The sequence below is a fragment of the Hyaena hyaena genome, unplaced genomic scaffold (genome assembly GCF_003009895.1).
Source record: "Hyaena hyaena isolate Hyena2069 unplaced genomic scaffold, ASM300989v1 scaffold_8, whole genome shotgun sequence".
Taxonomy (NCBI): domain Eukaryota; kingdom Metazoa; phylum Chordata; class Mammalia; order Carnivora; family Hyaenidae; genus Hyaena; species Hyaena hyaena.
In genome coordinates, this window is record NW_024080640.1 from 8,127,713 (window position 1) to 8,148,649 (window position 20,937).

At 50.4% G+C, this 20,937-nt stretch overlaps 2 protein-coding genes across 4 annotated transcripts in view; both read right to left on the bottom strand.

Annotated features, from left to right (window-relative positions):
* SLC13A4 (solute carrier family 13 member 4) overlaps positions 1–2,137 on the bottom strand; it is a 45,820-nt gene extending 43,683 nt beyond the window's left edge. The window contains exons 1-2 of one of the 3 annotated variants that reach the window (XM_039243375.1): positions 2,120–2,137; positions 1,309–1,510 (exon numbers count right to left, since the gene is read on the bottom strand). In XM_039243375.1, the coding sequence (XP_039099306.1) occupies positions 1,309–1,407 (99 nt within the window). In that variant the 5' untranslated portion in view covers positions 1,408–1,510; positions 2,120–2,137. Of the gene's footprint in view, positions 1–1,308; positions 2,086–2,119 lie in introns of those variants that run through there. The other 2 variants (XM_039243365.1, XR_005530382.1) reach the window with 2 other exon arrangements.
* Positions 2,138–4,460: 2,323 nt separating this feature from the next.
* Positions 4,461–19,562, bottom strand: FAM180A (family with sequence similarity 180 member A). Its single transcript, XM_039242569.1, has 3 exons — positions 19,320–19,562; positions 8,598–8,698; positions 4,461–7,134 (listed from the first exon to the last, which is right to left on the bottom strand). Exons 1-3 carry the CDS (start codon positions 19,393–19,395, stop codon positions 6,790–6,792), a joined length of 522 nt encoding a protein of 173 aa, XP_039098500.1. The 5' UTR covers positions 19,396–19,562; the 3' UTR covers positions 4,461–6,789.
* Between the last annotated feature and the right edge of the window lie 1,375 nt (positions 19,563–20,937).

Consider the following 20,937-nt stretch of genomic DNA (forward strand, 5'->3'; position numbering starts at 1 on the left):
GGTTAACGCTCCCTTCAGTGCACCCTGATATTGAGCAAAAACAACAACTACAAACCAAGAAGAAGAAAAAATAAGAAGAAGGAAAGAAAGAAAGAAAATCAGGTCATTTGGACAGATCAGAGAATTGACTGGTGTAAACGTAGGGACACTGTCAGCAGCAATCACTGTCTGCTAATCCCAGCCTGGTGTTAATCAGCGTCTCCCTGGCACTCTGGGATATTTATTCTAGTAAAGATTTAAGCCAGTTTGTTTTTAAGACGAGCCATTCTAATCCCCTCTATTTAACTTTATAACTCAATGTCGGTTACCAAGTTACTCAGGGAGCTGCTTGGAAAATCTCTCCCCCTCCCACAAACACGATTAACCTCTCTTAGCTTATTTTCCCCAAAGTCTTAAGGGTAGTGGCGGCAGGAGGAGGGGTAAAGCCCCTGAAAGGAGGAGAGGAAGAGGGGGGAGAAGGAGGAGGGAGGGGAGGAGGGGGAGGAAGAGGAGGGAGACAGAAAGGGAAAGGAGACCAACAATGGTCTGAGAAGCAAGCCAAAGGCAGAGCCAAAGCTTTCAGCATCTCTGCTCATGCAAACCCTGTCAAAAATCAGGTCATGGTCTAGAGTTGGGGGCTTCCGTATTTCTTTTTTATGGCGTCATTGAATGCCTCCTCTTCAAGGGCACAGAGAAAACACAGTGGATGCAAATACTCAAAGGGCCATAGGCATGGCACTGGGGCAACGTGCCAAGCTCCGCTTTGAATGTAAAGTTCAGAGGGAACTTGAGCGATTACATTTCAAAGCGTGGTTATCAGAAGCCAGGGTGGCCAGCCACAGACCGTGGGTGGGTGGGGAGGAGCCCCCACAGCGACACGCCAGCCCCAGTCCCACGGGCAACCCCCTCCCTGACCATCCTCCCCGCCCCCCCCCAAGGGTCCTTACGGGGGGGCCTCCCTCTCTCCGACTCCCTCACAGGAAAGAGGGTCACATGTGACCCCGGGCAAATGCAGGCCCAGCACCGTGTCCTTCTCCGTACGGGCACGGAGTGGGTCCCCTATGGCCGGTTCAGGCGGCCGGGTGGTGGTGTAGCCCCCATCAGCCGGCTCGGCCGCCCCTCCAAACTCACCCAGGCTGGGGGGCCACGCGGCCGGGACCGAAAGCGGCAGTTGGGGCGCCGAAAGCATTTGAACCTCCCCAGAAAGACACGTGCAAGCCTTGAGCCCTGGAGAAAAGCCTGTGGAGAGGCGCGCGGCACCCCATCCCTCGCGCCCCCGCCCCGGCGCCGGGCGCATGGCCGGCAGGGACAGGAGGGGACAGTACTCACGCTGCTGGGGTGGAGCACGGGCAGAGGCAGCAGCATCAGCGGCACGAAGATGACGAGCAGCAGGTTCCTCGCCCGGAGGAGGCCCTGGAGCAGGCCCATCGCGGAGCTCCGCGCCCGGGCGCGCCGCCAGGGGCCTCCAGCGACGGCTCGGTCCGGAACAGACTTCTCAGAGCCTTCGCGGCTTCCAAGAGCCCTCTCTTGTCTTGGGGCAGAAAAGGAGGGCAGTTACAGCTCCTGTTTGCACAAAAGGCTGGGCTCCTCGCCTCCTTGTTTAGGTGGGACTGGTGAGCATAGTTTGGCGCCCGGCAGAAGGGGAGCGATGCAGGACGATGAGCCGAGGCATCCTGGGCCCCCCACCCCTTCGCGTGGCCACTGCTAGAGTAGCTTCATTCTAGGGCTCCGCAAAAGGCCCCCCTACCCAGTCAAGACCACACTTCTGGGGCTGCTGCTTAGCCTTGGAGAAATCATCGAAAGGCTTTTAAAAAAATTAAAAACACCGAGCGCACAGAGTGGTCCCCTCCATCACTTTCCCCCTCTCTGATGGCCTGTTTGGGCAGGACCGGTCTCTCCCCTGCCTGTGCTTGCTGAACCCCCCTCCCTGGACGCAAGCCCCCCAAGTTTGTCAGCGGCAGATGCAGACTTCAGAGAGGGCTGCTCCTCTCTCTGGCACCTTAAGTCGGTTCAAATTTCTTTCCTTCCAATGGGTTTCCCACTTATAATTTGCTTGAGCCTGGGCCTCCTGAGCAGGGGAAAGAAAAAATCCCCAGGACTTTGCCTATCTTCCAGGGACAAAATCTTGCTGGGGACCCACCTTAGCTTGCCTTCACCTATGGGAAGCCGGACAGGAGGCAGCAGCCCCGCCCATCCCTCAAAGCCAATCAGCACCTTGGAAAGAATGCGGCCGTATCTCTTCCAAAGGCGGCTCTTGATTGGTCCCAGCAGGGGCCTGCTGAGTCCGCAGAACTCAGGCAAACTTGCAGAGCTTATTTTTGTTTCTCAAACATCCTGGGGGCCCGAGTGATGGTCATCATGGTAAACATCATCCCACTTACGCAGAGCTGTCCCTGGGTGGGGGTGAGGGGGCACTTACTAACCGGGTCCTTGGGAAGATGTGTTTGGTGGCAGGGAGAATACGAAATAATCATTCTGGGGAAATTTGCCCGCACAGAGTGTACAACATTGCGCCTTTCAGGTATCCCTGGTGACAAAGATCATTTGCTTCAGCATCGGAGTGAGTACGAATCATCTGGATCAGCAGAGGGTGTTAGCCTATAGGAAAGATCGCAGACCTTTTTAGGGAGAATGGGAATAGACTTATCTCTGGATAAGTCTAGATGACAGTCTCCTTTTCAAGGCTCTTGATGCCCAGATGTCAGCGGTCTTTCTGGCCAGAGTAGGTGTTCACATACTCCTCTTTGAGGCTCATTACCAGAAGAAAAAAAGAAAGAAAGAAAGAAAAGAAAGAAGCAGAAAACTTCCTTTGGCTGGTACGCAAGGAGGTGGGAAGGCAGGGAAGAAGTTGAGGAGTTCAGGGTCAGGGCCCTAGCAGCTGTTGCACTCCGGAATTTCTGCTGCTTGGAGATCAGGAGAAGTTGTCAGCCTCTTTTCTCAGAAAGGACATGTGGATAAGGTTACCCACGTTTCCCTTAACTCACAGAATGCGAGAATGAGATTCTATGGTCAGCAGCAATAGACCCGTTGGAAATGATCCCCAGGCTAAATGTAAAATGATTGGAGGAGCGACCCCAGAAAACCACTTCTTCTTGACTTCTAAGGCAGGTGCAATTGCGGACAGCCCAGGCTCCTTCTGAGGTTCTCTTGCCATTGTAGGATGGGCAATGAGGACCTATCTCTTTAAATGCGTGTTAAAAACTGGCTACCATATATATTACATTCGGGCCTCACTCTTGTGATGAACTTGTAACTCAGAAAGGCAATACCATGTGCATGACGTTTGGGTGGCAAATATTAAAGAGGCTGAATCATAATAAACAGCTGTGGAAATCAACATCCACTTTTAACCCATGGACCCCTTCGCATTCCCTGGCGAGATAATCTGACATAACAAAGATTGCATTGAGCCTCGTAAACTCGATCATGACATTTTTATTACACCATAAGGAATAATTGTTAAATAAAATTAGGGAAGGTGAGCAACACAGTAAGGCCAGTAGCTCTCCTTCAGGACTCTATCCATTTTACAGATGAAGAAAACATTTTCCAGGATATTACATTTAAGAAACATAAGGCGGATTTCACTTATATGAGGTATCTAAAGTAGTCAAACTGTTAGAAACAGAAAGTAGAAAGGCAGTTGCCAGACACTGGCGGGGAGAGGAGAGAGGGGAGTTATTGTTCCAGAGGTATCGTTTTTGCAAAATGAAAAGTTCTAGAGATCTGTCGTAGCACAATGTACTTACAGCGAACACACTGAAACACTCAGATGGAACATTTCACGTTATGTGTTTTTGCCACAATAAAAAAAAATGGGAGACATTGAAATGGGTTGGGAAACTAGGGGGCGCCATGTAAAGACATTTAACAAGTATTTCATTTTAGATCTGTTCACCGGTGGAAATATCTTCTGACTGATTTACCAGTGAGGTGATGCTCTTTTCGATTCAAGGAGAGATGACAGGGGAATGGGGGTTTCAGCCATACAGATGTTTCTCAGTGTCTCTTGAGTGACAGCAGAGGTAACCCCGAGGATATACCGACGCTAGAAGAAGCTTCCAGAATTTTTAGATCCTAAAAGTTCCCAGCAGTATAGAAATGGCAGAATTAGTCCCATAAGTTACAGGCAAATTTCTGCTACAGACACCATGCCCCACACAGTATTCTTTCTACGTGTAAATGTTACAAAATGTGATCTGGCTGTGATGTGGTGTTACAGTGTGGCATTAATGAGGCAAAATGGGACAGTCTTTTTCCATCCAATGTACTGTTTCACTGTTCGCCGAGCAGAGTCGAGTCGGTCTCTGGTGGTGCTGGTGAGCGGTCTCTTTGACCTTGCACGTAAGTGAGGTTATTGTTATAAAGTTTCTTGTGGTAAACAATTAATTTGTGTTCAGCCCCAAATGGTATTTAATAGCGTCCTCAAATTACTGAAAATGAAATTTTCATTTGTCTTTAAAAAGGTCATGCCCTTCTTGTTTTTTTTTTTTTTCAGTCCTTGATTGCCACATAAATACGTACCTCAATTTACAAGTACCAAAGTGCCTTTAATTTTGCTACAGGGTGAATGGACTTCCAGGTTATCGCTGGTCCTGGGAACCTTCCTCCCATGCATGAATCTCCTACTACTAGCAATAGCCATGAATATCATAACATGACAGAGAGGGACAACCAAGGTGGTCTTTCTATCCAGTGATTTAAAAAAAAAAAAAAAAGGCTCCTAGATCCATCCTGATGGGGGTGGAGCCCCGGGATGGGATGCAAGACTCTGATGTCAGGGTATGTATTGCACAATGTCAAAGGATTGAGGCCTCTGCTAACCTTCTCCCCACCCCACATCCAGCAAAGTACAAATAGTGAAGGCAGCCGTGAGGCTAATCTGCCTTCTGGGAAATCTCGGCCCTGTACTTTGACCTTTGTTTTGGTCAGACAGTGATCCCCAAAAGGGGCTGAGGACAGTGAGCATCAGTGTACAGGCAGACAGAGCTAGAGTGAGCGTAAGTCAACTGAAAGAGACTGGGAGGTGCCTCAAGAAGTGGATACAAAGATAATCAAAATTGGGCCCAAAGAGAAAGCAGAAGAGACACAAACCATGTCCAAGAGAACGTGTAATATTAGAAAGAGAAAACTTAAACCAAAGCATACAGCAGAGACTGCATCTGAGGGATGTAAAAGAGCGGTATAATCAGGAAATGAGAACCAGACAGACTGACAGTCATTGATCTTCTGAGCCCAAGAACATCAGGATTTTTTCCATGCTGTGTTTTTCTCTGATGATGAATACCTTCTTCCTACATCCCACTATTTCTCCCAAAAGAATTATGCAACTGCAAAGCAATCACTTACTCAACGTTCTTAAAAAGTGCAGACCAACTTTAGGCCATCATCAAATGACAATTGTTAAATACCCGTGTCAGATTCAGATTTAGCTGGATAAGTTCTCACTCATTCAAAGATTAGACCTCTTGCAATGTTAGCCTCCACAACCCAGCTGTCAATCTAGAGAGCCGGTGAGGAATCCATATGAGAGCCCAGTGCGTTCTGTTCGCCGGGATCTTCACTGACTAACTACGATTTAACACAGAATTATGACAAGCCTCACCGCTTTGTTATTTAGTTGGTAGCAGCCAAAATCAGACACATTGCAAAGGGCAAGTTATGTTGGAAAGAAAGAAGAGTGCACTCTTACAGTCTCACAGTGCAGAAGGCAGCAGAACGCACACCAGACAGAATTAGCAAAGCCTGGGGGGCCTTCTGGGATTGGTGCAAATAGTCTGGCAAACCCCTTAGGTCCCCGGGTCCTCCCTGTAATATTTCACGGCTGGTTCAGTGATCATGGAACTTTCAGAAGTTGAGCAATCTTAGAAGTAAGATAATCCAATTCCTTCATCAGAATGTTTCAAAGACACTAAATAAAAGCTCAAGATGGCTTGTACATACAGTTTAAAAAGATAGCCAGTCAATATTGCTAAAACAAAAGTTCTGGCATTTGAAAGGGTAAGTCCCGTTGTCTAAAAGAAACATTTTTTGGGGGGGCACTTGATTCTCTGATGATGCTAGCTAATTTTAGCAGCCAGATAGACAGGCATGGATATTGATGCCACCTCTTCATAGGGTGACCCTCTCTGCATCTGCTGGTTTTCTCTGTTCGGAAGACAAGGTCTGTTTGCGGCTTCTCTGTGAGACCCCTTCATGCTTCTCCTCTGTATTAGATAAGCTTTCAGAGAAGAGACAAGACCGACAGGCCCTAATGTTACTGATTTTCTAACTGATTCTTCTTGGTGACGTTTGGAAAAGTTGAGAAGTAGACCTTTGGCTACCAATGTATTTATTTGGCTTTAGCTCTAGGTTTTTGGTTTAAGTATCTTACTGTGTAGAACCTTTGGAATGAGGTTCCTTCGGCCTCACGCCCTGATCTCTGTCCCCCAGCTTCCTGCCATGCCCAAACCTCTGTCTCCTCTGCTCTGTCTTCACCCTAGGGTGCTTTTGGCAGCCCCTCAGTGATGAAGGGCTGAGTGATATCTCAGACTTCTGCATGTCACCAGGCAAATCTTGTGGCCTTTGGAGGCATCTTGAATGACCGCTCTAGCCCTTTCTTCCAGCCCCGGTCACAGAGTGTGATCAGATGTGCATGTCAGGAAACTACAAGGGGGCAAAGGGCGTGGGGTGACTTATTTGATCTCTGCTACTCTGAGCTGGTGGCACACGCTTTGTTGCTGGGCTCTGTAAATGGAGTAGAGAATGAAGAGTGTTTGGATTACTGTGTGTGCTGGGCCCTGCTCCGTGGTCCTGGCGTGGGCCGGTCCCTCAGGGAGACACTCCGGGGCCTGAGGACCGCATCAAGTCGTGCCTCAGGGCCTGGAAGAGGCTAAGGAGGGATTGGGCCCAGATGTCCTTCTGATGCCCTTGGGACAGGGCTGTGCGGTAGGCCGTGTAGGCCAGGGTCAGTGCTGTTCTTTCAAAGTCCTCTTTCTTGAGGACACCAGGGTTGCTGGAGAGGCTGGCGCTCAGCCGGCGGATGTCCGGGATGTGCTTGGGGATCACGTCATTGCAGATGATGCGGAAGTCAGAGGCTTTCCTAAGCGAGGAGAGCTCCTCGTCCTTGATGGAGATCTGCAGGTCAGGGCTGATGTCAAGTTCAGCTAGCAGGAACTGGAGAGAGACATGGACGTGGAAAAACATGAAGCATTCGGGCTTCGTTGGGGACACCATTGTACTCATTATCACGTGTGTTCATTTAGGGAGATGGCCGAGGAGAGAGCTTTGGAACCCAAGAGAACTGGGTTCCACTTCTGACTTTCCCACTAGCTGTGTGACCCTGGATGAGTCACCTAACTTCTCTGAGCCTCATTTTCCTCCTCTGTGAAATGATTAGTAACAACAATACTTCCCTGGGAGATTGCGAGAAATAGGTAAGACGAATATGGGCAACGTCTGACACTGTGCCTGGTACACACTGGCTAAGTGACTGACTTATTGTTACAAGTGTCCTAGACCAACCCCTTTCTCCCTCCCACCCACCAAAGATCTTCTAAAGCATGAGCCGACTGTTTTGGGCAATTTAAAACCAGAAGCTGAATCTGAAGGATGCAGGGAATAGTACTAGGCATTAAGTGGGGATTAATGAGAGATTTGTTCTCATTTCGCACCTGTTCTGTAAGTGTAGGGTGGGGTGGGCCACATGCATCCCCTGCTCAGGGCCAGGCTCATATTAGGAACCTGGTAAATACCTCTTGGACTCTGAATTCTAACTTCCTTCTCTGTCTGTGACTCCCCCAGGCTCTAATTCACCCTCCATGCTGTTCTCTGCTGTCTTTCCAGAGCAGATCTGTTCACGTGACTCCCAAGTTCAAGGCTTGGCTGAGTTTGATCCCCGTGGCAGGATCTGAAATCTCTCCCTCCTCCCCCGCGCCAGCTCAGCTGCTTGGCTAAGGTAAGCCATCTCTTTCTTAACCAGACAGTTCTGGTACGTGGCGGATGTAGGAGGATGTCAAGGGAGGAGGGGGATTTTGGAGATCATTGTGCTTCCCCATGTAACGGTTGAGGAGCTTCAGCCCCAGAGAACAATGGTGGCGTGTGCAAGGTCACACAGCTGATGGTGCTCCTGGAATTTCCCCACTGAGGAGTCTAAGCAGCCTTGGGGGGAGGGTTTACCTATGGTCTGGAGGAGGAGTGGGGTTTTAGCAGCAAAGGTGAGCGAGGCAGAGGAAGAGAGCCTTCAGGGTGGCCCCAGACTGTCAGAAGCGTGTAGACACGGCTCTACAGAGACCACCGGGGTGGCTCTGCCTGAGGACCGCTGAGCCTTGGCTGGGGGGCGCTGCTCTACTCTGTAGCTCAGGTGCTGTCGTGGCACCTCTGGGCCAAACGGAAATCTCGACTTTTGCCTCGACTGATACCATCATGTGGGAAGCGGGGGTGGGGTGGGGGGGAGGTATACGAGGAATACCTTACTTTCAGGTGGGAAGGATTCGATGAATCCACAGATTAGTCCAGACCAGGCCCTATGACAACATTGGCCACTCATTTTCAGGGACCTTGGTCCCTTTGCCAAACATCATAGAGAAGGCGCAGTGCCTCTTGCGTGACTTGAGTTGACCACTTTCCTGTCCGCCTACCTCGTAGAGCAGTTCTACTTCCTCCAGGGAGCTCTGCAGGACGGGGTTCAGTGGCAGGGATGAGGACCTCTTTGGCCGATGCGCGGCAGGAAAGAGCGTGGCTGCAAGAGACAAGAGTTAGCTCGAGAGGCTGCTGTGTACACTTGGCCTTCTCCCCCGTGGCTGACCTGGAGGTGGGCTGGCCAGTCTTGAAAGTGACTGACTCCAAGTGGTGGCGGACACGGAGCAGGGAGAGGGTACAGTTGACTCTGGCGCGTCCCAGAGGGCTCCCAGGCGTGTCTGACGTTACTCTTTCAGACCCGTGATTTCAAACCTGGCTGCTCCTCAGAATCATCCCAGAAAGTTTTGAGAAATATGTAGGTCTAGGGATATGTATACGATAGGGAATTTAGGTGCAACAAAATAAAACAGAACAGAAATGAGCGGACAGCCCTCCATGCTCCCCCACCCCCACCCCAATTCAACAAATGAGTTCTCTAATAACACCGTTCCCTTTGTCGGTATGAAACGTGGGTTTATGTTTAGTGACAACATTTTTTTAAAAATTTATTTCTGAGAGAGAGAGAGACAGCGTGAGCAAGGGAGGGTCAGAGAGAGAGGGAGCTACATGACCTGAGCCGAAGTCAGACACTTAACCGACTGAGCCACCCAGGTGCCCCTTTTTATTTTTTTTTAAATTTTTAAATTTTTTTTTTTAAATTTATTTATTTCTAGGAGAGAGAGAGAGACAGTGTGAGCAGGGGAGGGTCAGAGAGAGAGGGAGACACAGAATCTGAAACAGGCTCCAAGCTCTGAGCTGGCTGTCAGCACAGAGCCCAGCGCGGGGCTCAAACCCAAGAACCACGAGATCATGACCTAAGCGAAAGTTGGACGCTTAACCGACTAAGCCACCCAGGCGCCCCTGGGTGCCCCTTTTTAAATTAAAAAAAATTTTTTTTCAAAGTGACAACACTTAATCGGAGGGTCAGACTTCTGGCTATTCCCCAGCCATCTGAAATAGAGCTGCCAAGACTCTGAACACAGGTGACAAAGGAAAGGCAGAGAGCTGCCACCAGCCCCTGACACTTGGCCCTAGGGGTGTGTGCAGCCAAGCTTAGGGCTTCCCCCAGGAACTGCCCCAGAGATGCATTTGGTATGCAGCTGATGACTTGCCAATGTTGTTCTTTGGAGACAGTGCATTTGGAAGTGGTACCTGGGTGAGCTGCTTGGTGGAGGGGGTAGCAGAATGAGGAACTGACAGAGGGCAGGTGAAGGAGAAGACAGACTGTGACAGGGTATGGGAATAATCGTTATCAATTCCAGGTCTCCAGGATGGTCTTGGGTAGGACCCAAGACAGCCCCATTCACCCCACAGCCCCACCTTGTACCGGGCACTGCGCAGAAATGCTTGCTAACCCTGCTGCCTGCGAATAAAAGAAGGTACGTACCTCTTCTTCAAGACACTTGATAGTGACCTGCCAGGAAACAGGGTAACTAACTGTAAAAATCCAAGAGGTTTCAAGCTAACTAGCACCCACTGGAGTTGTGCAGTGCACAAATTGCATCACTGTACATGACCGCTCTCCTTCTTGATGATGGTGCCCTGGGAGCCATCAGCTAAGAGTCCAGGGATGTCCAGTGTACTGTGGTTAAAGAAGTAGCGAACTGCATAAGCATTTTAGAAGAGTTTCTCTTGGAAGTGATAAAAATGAAACATCTTCAATGTAAAGGACATTTCCTAAAAAGCTCATTGGTAAGAATCTCCCACTTGATGGGCTGACTGACCAGCTCTGCTTCCCCAGAGCATTTGGGGGAGAGGAGCCTAGGAATTGCAGAGCAATATTTCCTGGCCCAGCATTTTCACAAAATTTGTTTTCTTTGCCCATAAAGTGCCAGCTTCCCACGGAATCCTGGATTTGAGGGCTTGAGAAGGCCCTTGCCCCTGTTCACGCACTGCCTCTACTTGTGGTTTCAAGGCGGGGGCTCAGGAGAGTGAGGCACCTTGTGATCTTGACTGCCAATTAGAGTCACCCGAGGGGCTTTAAAAAATACTCGTGCCTGGGTCCTGATTTAAATGAACTAGGGCACAAAGGGGACTGGGCGATTTTTTTTTCAAACTTCCTTGAATGGCAGCTTCTTTTTTTTCTAAATATGTTTTTTAATGTTTTATTTATTTCCGAGAGAGAGAGAGAGAGAGAGAGACGGAGAGAGGGAGGGAGGCAGCGTGAGCAGGGGAGGGTCAGAGAGAGAGGGAGACAGAGAATCCAAAGCAGGCTCCAGGCTCTGAGCTGGCTGTCAGCACAGAGCCCGACGTGGGGCTCGAACCCACGAACCATGAGATCATGACCAAGTCGGACGCTTAACCGACTGAGCCTCCCAGGCGCCCCTGGGGAGCACAGAATTCTGAAAGATGGACCCCTTCCTCCTTGCTGTTCTGTTCCACACGCTTCCGCTGCATTCTGCTGGCTTCCTCCCACTTCTGACAGTGTGTGCGTTGGGCAGGGCTTTCCTGGGTGTGGAAGGGCAGCGGCCCTGGGCCGACATGTTGGAGGCTCGGCCCCAGGTCCGACTTCCTGTAAACCAGGCGACGCCTAGAGAGGATGAACCCAGCTTCACGGAGGTGCCAGAGGCGGTGAGTGAGAAATAAGCTATGTCTGGTCCGTGTCAAAATATTTGGGTATAAAGTTAAATATGCAGTCACTCCAGATGTTCTTGTGTCGAACAGTGAAGGCTGGACTCTGGTGCAAGTGAAAATGGCCAAAGCAGGCGCTGACCAGCTCCCAGAGGTATATGTGTGCAAAGCTTTGACCTAGACTCTCTCCCTCATGGTTAGACAAATAGTCCCGTTTTCCCAGGAAGCCCTTCCCTGCAACCCCACTCTCCACCATCCTTCTTTATTTCCGTATGTCCTCAGCATCCGTTCTACACATTGTTGGGCTTCAAGGGAAGGCTCAATATATATTTGGGGATGATTTTCAAAACAAACCATGCAATTTTTTAAAAAAGCCCAGCAAGGGGCACCTGGGTGGTTCAGTCGGTTAAGCGTCTGACTTCCACTCAGGTCATGGTCTCGAGGTTTGTGAGTTTGAGCCCCGCGTCGGGATCTGCGCTGACAGCTCGGAGCCTGGAGCCTGTTTCTGATTCTGTGTCTCCCTCTCTCTCTGCCCCTTCCCTGCTTGCGCTCTGTCTCTCTATCTCAAGAATAAATAAACATTAAAAAAGAAAAATTAAAACCCAACAAAAACAAAACAGCCATGGAGACTCTTCAGGCTTTGCTGGGGCTTTTCCTCCTCGTCCACCTCTCCCCCTACATTCATGGAGGTCATTGTAAGGCTGTGTCCTCACTGGGAGCCATTAGTAAACAGCTTGGGACAGCAGTCTTCACAAGGCCCAGGGGAGGGAGACCCGAGCGCCCCCCACTGGATGGCCATTAGCAACAGCACCTTCTCTGAAAGAGGGGACAGAAGGGAGCAGTGTGGGAAGCTCCAGCCCAGCAGAAGGGTCCCGACCCCCTCCTAGGTGCCATCTGAACGTTGAGCCTCAGACGGGAAGGCTACGGGGACAGGTTTGTCAAAGTCACTGACTTTACGTGCCTTTTGCTTGATGTAAAACTGGACCAACTTGTTTTCTTCTTCTCCGCCCAACACACCCAGCCCACTTTTCCAGCTATGTCTTCAGGATGCGAATGTGCCCACAAGGACCACTCAGCGCCACCAGGGGACATCAGAGACTTCCACGTCTCCTTGCACGAAGGTCTTCTGTATGGCGGGTTGCAGGGCAAGGAGACCATGAGCTTCTCCTCCATTCCCTGACTCCCCGGACAAAGGAGCCTTTGGGGGAAGTTGAGGCTGTGATACATTGGACAGACCAGCACAGAACAAATGATTCACTTGCTAAAGGTTATGCATGTGCACTAAGACAGCCCGGGAAATGAATCCAGAGATTCGAGAGTCATGTGTTGCGCCATGTTCCATCCATATCTTCTGCCGAGAGACATCTGGACTGCAGACCAAAGTTGTTAAAATGTGGAGCTCAGAGACCATAACTGGGCATGAGGCCTCTGTGTGCTTTGTGCTTTCCACACGCACCTGGGGAGGTAAGTACTGACTTGCTATTTCATAGATGGAGGAACACGGAGGTTAAGAGACTTGCCCAGGCCACCCGGTTTGTTTGCCTTGGGATGGAGATTAAACCCAGACCTCGCAGGCTCCCAAACCCAATCTCGCTGATAGAGAGAACAATGCTATCTTTTTGTAGATGTATCGGCCCAAAGACTGGGCTCAGGAAAGGATAATGTAGTTAATGATGAATATATTTGGTATAAAACAGATTCTGAAACGGGCCACACATAATTCTAAAAATTCTCTAACTTTGAATTGTAATAACATGATACGCAAAGTCAAATTATTATAGGCCCGTGATCGCTGTCCTACATAGACCCCCAACTCCTTGGCCGTCTCTCTGTTCCTTTGTGGCCATGTGGCAAAATTACACCCCATCTCTTCACCTCTTCAACTGCTGAACCTGTTCACCCAAAATGTGGCCAGAGGAAAACACGTCCAGGTTAGACACGGTCTCCCTTTGAATTCATGATCGTTATCCTCACGTGGGCTGTCCGACCATTACCCACATTTCTCTGTCCCTCTCGCTTGGTTTCACACCTGCTGCTCTTCCCATAAACCAGACGTCTGGGTCTTGTCCACACCCAACTGGGTCCGTGCTTGCATCCAGAGCCCACTTCTCCACGTGGGGGTGCGAAGTCTCCAAAGACCAAGGCACTCAGCCTTGCCACCTTTTCTCCCCTGCATCATTAATGAACTCTCCCCTCCTTACTGGGTCTTTCCCATCAGTCCCCTCCTTACTGGATCTTTCCCATCAGTCCCCTCCTTACTGGATCTTTCTCAATCACTTGTCATTACGTCTTCTGTCTTAAAGAAAGAAGCCCCTCTTCACAGGCTGCCCTTCCTTCTTAACTACCTCTTCCCAGTGCGGAGTCCTGGCCTCGGCTTCCACTCTCTCCTGTCTTCCAGCCAGGCTCACTTCCCTGCTGACCTTCAAGTTCATGTTCCAGACCCGAAGTCCGTCCCCCCGACCATCTGCAGGCATCGCCTTGCCCATTCCTAACAGCTGTGTCTCCTGACTGCATACCCAGGCCCCACCCCAACACACACACACACACACACACACACACACACACACCCCACACACTCATCACACACACACATCACACACCACACACACACCACTCACCACTCACACACACACCACACACACCACTCACACATCACTCACACACCACACACCACTCACACACACACCATACACACACACACCACTCATACACCACACACCACTCACACACACATCACACACACCACTCACCACACACACACACACCACACACACACGCACCACTCACACACACACACCACACACACACACCACACACACACCACTCACACACACACCACTCACACACCACACACCACTCACATACCATACACCACTCACACACCACACACCACTCACACAGATAGCATATACACGCCACACATACACACACCATGCCACACACACATACACACATACCACACATCATACACACACCACATACCACGCACACACACATACACCACACATACAACCCCACACCATATAACACAAATGTACCACATACACAATCACATACATGACACCACGTACACACACAATACCACACACACACAACACACATACAACCCACACCATATAACATGTATGTACCACATACACACACCACACACACACACAATACCACACATATCACGAACACGCAAATGCTCTCACACACACATACACACACACACACACACGTCTCCCCCACATAGCCCTCACACTGCACACCACACATGTCTTCCCCACATAGCCCTCACACACCACGTACCACACACACACACACATCTCCCCCACATAGCCCTCACACACACACACACACACACACACACACACACACACGTCTCCCCCACATAGCCCACCTGCTTCGTCTAGTCGACCCCGTCTCTCTCGGTTGCTCAGGCCAGAAACCTCGGAGTCATCCTTGACGTGTCTCTTTCACATCCTACATCCAAGCAATCAGCAAATCTCATCAGCTCTGCCTTCAAAATATGCCCGGAGTCTGGCTACTTCTTGCAACATCTCTCTGGACCCCTGGTTCCGGCCCGGAGCGCCTCTCCTGGTGGGGTCTCTGCTTCCATCCCTGGCTGCCTCCCTCATCTATTCTTGCAACCACTAAATGGAAAACGTGGGTCAGATGATGTCACTCCTCTGTCCAGAGCCCTCAGTGGCTTCCATCTCACTCAGAATGAAGGCCCGAGATCTACAGAAGGGCTACCAAGCTCTACAAGACTTGACTTCTTACTACCTCTCTGAGCTCACTCGTTATTCTCCCTGGGCTCGTGCCATCCCTGCCACAGGCCTCGTCACCGCTCCTTGGGCATGCCACACCTGCTTCTACCACAGGGCCGTTGCACTTCCATTTCTTTTGCCTCGAATAAGCTTTCTCCAGCAACTGCATGGCTCACGCCCTTGTTTCCTTCAGGTCTTTTGTCACCTCTTTAGGGAGACCTTCCCTGACTTCTCTATTTAAAAGTATAATCCCCTATATTCCATCCCTAGTTTATTGTCCTCAAACCAGATGTCTTATTTGCATGTGTTTATTGCCTGTTTCCCTCACTAGAATGTCCGCTCCCTGAGGGCCTGGGATCTTGTCTGTTTTGTTTGCAAGCATCCTGCCCACAACTGTTGAATGAACGGGGGATCATTAACATTAACTACTCTTGTCACGGCCCTCCAGTCTTTTCAAACAGAGCACTTTACTAAATCCTTCTTTTCTAACAGGATGGTTCTAGAACTTATTTGCAATTCCAGGTGCCGGCTAATTATCAAAAGGTACGTGTGGTCTCCTGTCTCCTCTACCATACCCTCCCGTTCTCTCTGAGGAGTGCCTATCCTTGCCTGGGAGAAGCTACTTTTTTTTTTTTTTTTAAGTTTATTTCTTTTGAGAGAGCGAGCGAGCTAGCATACATGTGAGTGGGGGAGAGGCAGAGAGAGAGAGCGAGAGCGAGAGAGAGAGAGAGAGAGAGAGAGAGAGTCTCAAGAAGGCTCTGCACTGTCAGCATGGAGCCTGATGTGGGTCTCAAACCCATGAACCATGAGATCATGACCTTTGTTGAAGCCAAGACACTTAAGCATCTGAGCCACCCAGGCGCCCCTGGGAGAAGCTGCCTTTGATGATCTCAGTCAAGGCTGGTACCTGTCTCCCCCTGTACCTTGAGCCGTCTAGCTTTCTCACGCAGGCGTGTAGACAGAAGTCCCCTGACGTGGAAGATGTCATGCTCGATAGAACAGGCTGGTTTTAACGCTCACCATGATTTCCACATAACTGGACACAGCATTCGTACCGAGAGCTTGTTGGAAAGGATTCAAACTGCACACCATATCAAGCCAAAATACAGCCATATTTTTAATGAATCAGTGGAAGCAACCCAATGGAAATGGCAGCGGGTGTGGAAGGAAAAACCCTCTCATTTATAAAAGATCTTTTGTGAGATCTTATTGATGTCATTTACTTTTCTGCTCCTGGGCCAACCCTTTAGAAAGCCACTGCATCCTGAGCAGGCCAGGATCTGGACCCATGTGTTGGGGGTCTCTGTGGGACTGTTTCTGAAAGGGCTAGACTGCCCCAACCCCCGGGGAGGGGGAACTTAGGGCTGCCGGGAGCACCCCGAGGGGATGCGGGAGGGCTGGCAGACTCCGATGCCATGGACCTGGGGTGGGTGACAGAATCCAGCTGTGTCCTTCCAGCTGAGCCATCTGGGGCTCGTCAACTGCTCCCTCATCCTCTGGTTTCCTTCCCTGAAGATGGTCAGCATAGCACCTGTCCGTGGAGTTACTGCGGCTGCGCCGGGTGTGCTCAATTATGCGAGTCCTGTTAGTCAGTACTCATTGAACACGGATCACAGGCCCCTCCCTTCATGGAACATTCGTGATCGAAAACACGTGATTGAAAACACATACGAAAAGGGACACCTGAAAATGATGTAAATTCCACCAGATAACTCAAGGGCCATCCTTCCCTTTTAGCCTGATTTTAAAATAATCATTTACGTGTATTTAATAAAAAATATATACATTCCTTTTTTTTTTTTTTAAAGACTGGTTAGCCCCCCCCCAACCCCCAAGGTGGAGTTCTGATGGCCCTGGGGGCTCAGGGAGTTGGGTTTCCGGGCTGGGCCGGCCTCTAACCACAGGTGAATCATCACGCCTGTCATCGGTTGGTGGGGCCCGATGGAACAGCCGACCGGGCTGGCATGGAGAGCGGCGTCCCAGAGCCGAATCCTAGAGAGCACTTGTTGGGAGAGGCCGGGAGGATGCTCGGACAGCAGGGTGTGTGCCTTCTGGGTTTATTTGTACATTTCCACTTGGGGACAGGGGGTAGGGGAGGGTGGAGGCCAGGGTGCTGGTGTCGGGGTGGGGGCCGCGGGCAGAGGAGAGGTCACCCTCAGGCTGTTGGGACAGGGAATTCTCCTAAATCAGGCCTGGCGGGGGGGGGGGGGGGGGGGGGGGGGGGGGGGGGGTGGTGGTGAGGACGAAGGCGCAGGGAACAGTTAAGTACGTTTGGAAAAACTGCTTTTTATCTGGGCGTGACTCTCATTCCGTCTTTAAAAAAATGGCAATTGGGTGTTCCTTTTACAATTGGGAAGAAATGTTAAAAATGAAAAAAAAAAATCAACTACGTGGAAGCCTTTTGATGATGTTTGGAGGGACTACTCTGTGTCATTTGTTGACTCTGAACCCTGACGGGAACCACTAATCTAGCGCTTAACACGGATGCCTCATCACGTCCTCTGTTTCAGCGGTGCTGGCTTCCTGTCTCCAGAAGGATTTGGTATTAGGGTACAGGGCCAGACCTTGCCCGGGGAGGCAGGGGGCAGAGTATTTGGTCCCAGGAGGTTACTGTTGAAAACCCCACACTTTTTCAATGCAACGTTTTCATGGGTTTCAGTGGTAGGTCATAGCTCACATTTATAAGCTTCTTCATTGCGTACGAAGCATTTTGTTTACATCCTGAACGTGACCTTCACCACAGCGCAGTGAAGATAAATTTTCTTACTGTTAATACGTGACTTGTCAGTGAACCGAAGCTCAGAGAGGTTAAGAGGCTTGCCAGACATCACACAGCCGATGAGAGGAGAACTTAAATCTTTGGGGTCCTTGCAGGAGAGCTCAGGATGTGGCTATGAAGTTTACAAGCCTTGTTACAAGTCAGATTATCTTGGGTGGCTCTCTAACAGCCTGTGCATCAGGAGGTTGGGTATTATCAGCTTTTTCTAAGAGACCACTTAAGGAAGACCCCCAGTGTCGCACAGAGGTGAGGGGCCGAATGTAATGCCAAGATCTCTTCGCTCTCCTTCCAAGTGTTGCCTCCAAAGTTTGTGCATTTCATGAGCAGGGGTGTGTGTGTGTGTGATGTTACCAGAAAAAAAAAAAAAGGGGAAATGCTACATGAATTATTTGTCTCTGGGCAGCAATCATTTCACAGCTCAGCTCAGAGAACTGGCAAGTCCCTGATCTCAAGCTTAAAAATGAGGGAATAAAAACCTCAGATGAGTGCCGCAGCATTTGCTCTGTGCTTCTCTGTCCCACGCTGGCTGCTCCTTCCTTCCCCGACACTCTCCCCGAGAACCTGGAGGCTCATCGTCACCCCCCCTGCCCCTCCCCGCGGCTCCCCTGCTGCCACGACAGTCCTCATCCCATTTTGGATCTCTAGAAACACCTATGAGCCTGACTTCTGTTTCCAGTTCTTTCCGGGAGAGAGACCTCAGTTGACTTCAGGCAGTGGAGACAGTTGCGTTGAGCTCTGCACAGGGCGGTCCGCACCGCTGCTCCCTCAGTTCCCAGCAGGGATCAATGGTTGGCTGGACTGGCTACCAGTGTCTGCCAACTGGAGCCAGTGTTGGGCAGAGAGAAAAGGTGCCTCCCGGTCCTGAGGGAAAGGACGTCTGCCCTGAGGGAGAATCCTTGCCGGGCTCCCTCCTTTCCGAGGTGGACTGCGGGCCCAGGGGCAGTGGCTGCCTGGCACACATGTGAATGCTCAAGGGCTACCCTTCCTCTCCTGCTACTGTCCAGCTTTCCCCAGCTGGGAGGACGTGGCCACTCCTGTTCGGGAGCGGCGTGGAGACCTCCATGTGGCCAGCCCATGTCCGGGGCCCTTAGTCGGGTCCCCCCCGGGGAAGCAGGCCTTTTGCAAGCCAGCACCTATAGTCCCGGGATACCAGTGTGGGTCCTGGTACCCGCCGTTCACATGCCCTGCCTGGCTACAGCCACGGGGGGCGGGCAGAGGGGCTTGAGGGAGACTACCCACATTCCATGGAACATTCCACGAAGCAAACACAACTTAGCTCTGGCACGTCAGAAAGGGCCGTTTTCTGCGCTCTCCACCTCCACCAAGATCCCTCGGCGGCTTTGATATTTTTCAGCGTCCCATCCCCCATCACCTTCTAGCACCTTCTGACATGTCAAGAAGCATAAAGCAATTGGCAGAGATGAGATAAAAGAGGGTGTGTGTGTGTGTGTGTGTGTGCGTGTGTGCAGGGCATCTAATTTCCTTCCACTACCTTACTCTTCTCCGCACCCCCCGCCCCCAGATTTCTAATTGTATTTGAGAAAGAATCATGAGCATCAAACAAATTCAAAGCAACTTACCCCTGCTCCACCTGTGGGACACAGTCGCCTGAGCATCATAGCACAGCAGCAGAAGCAGCAATGTCCTCCAGCACATCTTTTCCTCCGAAAAGGTGACAAGTTGTCTTCAAACCCAGTGGGACGTCAGGAGCTGCAGGTATGCCCGTGCTGGTCCTCCTAGTGTGAGGCTAGAGCTCTTACCCCCTTCCCTTTACAGAAGTGCAGAGATGTCCTCTCCTGCCCCAGAAGGGTAGAGGCAGAGGCTGCCTCTCAGGGGGGTGGGGACATAGGAATTGGGACCTCTGCTAATTCGACTCTCTCCGGGATTGGGGGACCGGGCTTCCACAGAGAGACTCTGTTTTTGAGCACATCTGGAGTGACTCACGGGGCATGTGATCTCCTTGGCAGTGGGGTGGATAAATATAATTTCTGTACTTGAGTTCCATGTGTTGGATGGACCCACTGGAATTTTTCTTTAACAAACAGACTCGTGGAACTTGTTAGAGAGCCCGGCAGAGAGAGCTGGCTGCTGTCCCCGTACACACACACACACACACACACACACACACACACACACACACAAGCCAGTGGCGAGGCTGCAGGAAAAGCCAGGAGGCTTGGCTGGCAGATATGGGGGCTGACAGCCGAGTGCTGCCTTTAGGACAGCAGAGTCATTGTGGTGTCCCGGCTAAGTGTCACTTGCTGCCCTTCCCCCGAGCTGGACATCGCCATGTTGGTGCCTGGGCCCAGCTCCGAGAGCCTTCCCCAGGTGGGGGGTGGTCAGTGGGTTGTGAGGAGCAGAAACAGAGCAGTGTGGCACACGGGTGTTGTATATGCAGGTAATGATCCAGGGACCACAGGTGATCTTTCCATCACTCACATTCATGATGCCCCAATTTCTGGGCTGTGTCTAGCTAGAGGTGGGACCAAACCATCTTGATTCTCCTGAGCAAAATGGTAGTGTTTTCCCATGATCTTTTTTGGGGTAACTAATTATTTTTTATTGAGATGTAATTGACATATAACATTGTGTAGGTTTAAGGTGTGTACTATGTGACGATTCGACTTGATGCACCTCTATATTGCAATAAGCTCACTGCCGTGGCTTTTGCTAACACTCCTCTCATGTCACGGAATTATCATTTCTTTTTTGTGCTGAGAACATTTAAGGTTCATGATCATTTTTAAAGTGCTGCCATAGACAATTTGGTTTCTGTCTCATACCACTTCATCACCTTCTCTGAAATGGTAGGTGTGTAATGCTGGAGCTTGAAGGACATTTTAGGATGACTTAGTGCATCATTTCCCACCGAAGGAGATGGTGCCCAGGATGAAATGGCCCCTGGAGAGACCTCAAGTTCTCTCTGCTTTCATCAGAACTTAATATTTTTTAAATCTGTTATAAGAAGTTGCTTGAGGGGTGCCTGGGTGGCTCAGTCGGTTAAGCGTCTGACTTTGGCTCAGGTCAAGATCTCACAGTTTGCGGGTTCGAGCTCCGCATCGGACTCTGTGCTGAGAGATAGCTCAGAGCTGGGAACCTGCTTCAGATTCTGTACCTCCCTCTCTCTCTGATCCTCCCCTGCTCATACTGTCTCTCTCTCTCTCTCAGAAATAAATAAAAGCATTTTAAAAAATTAAA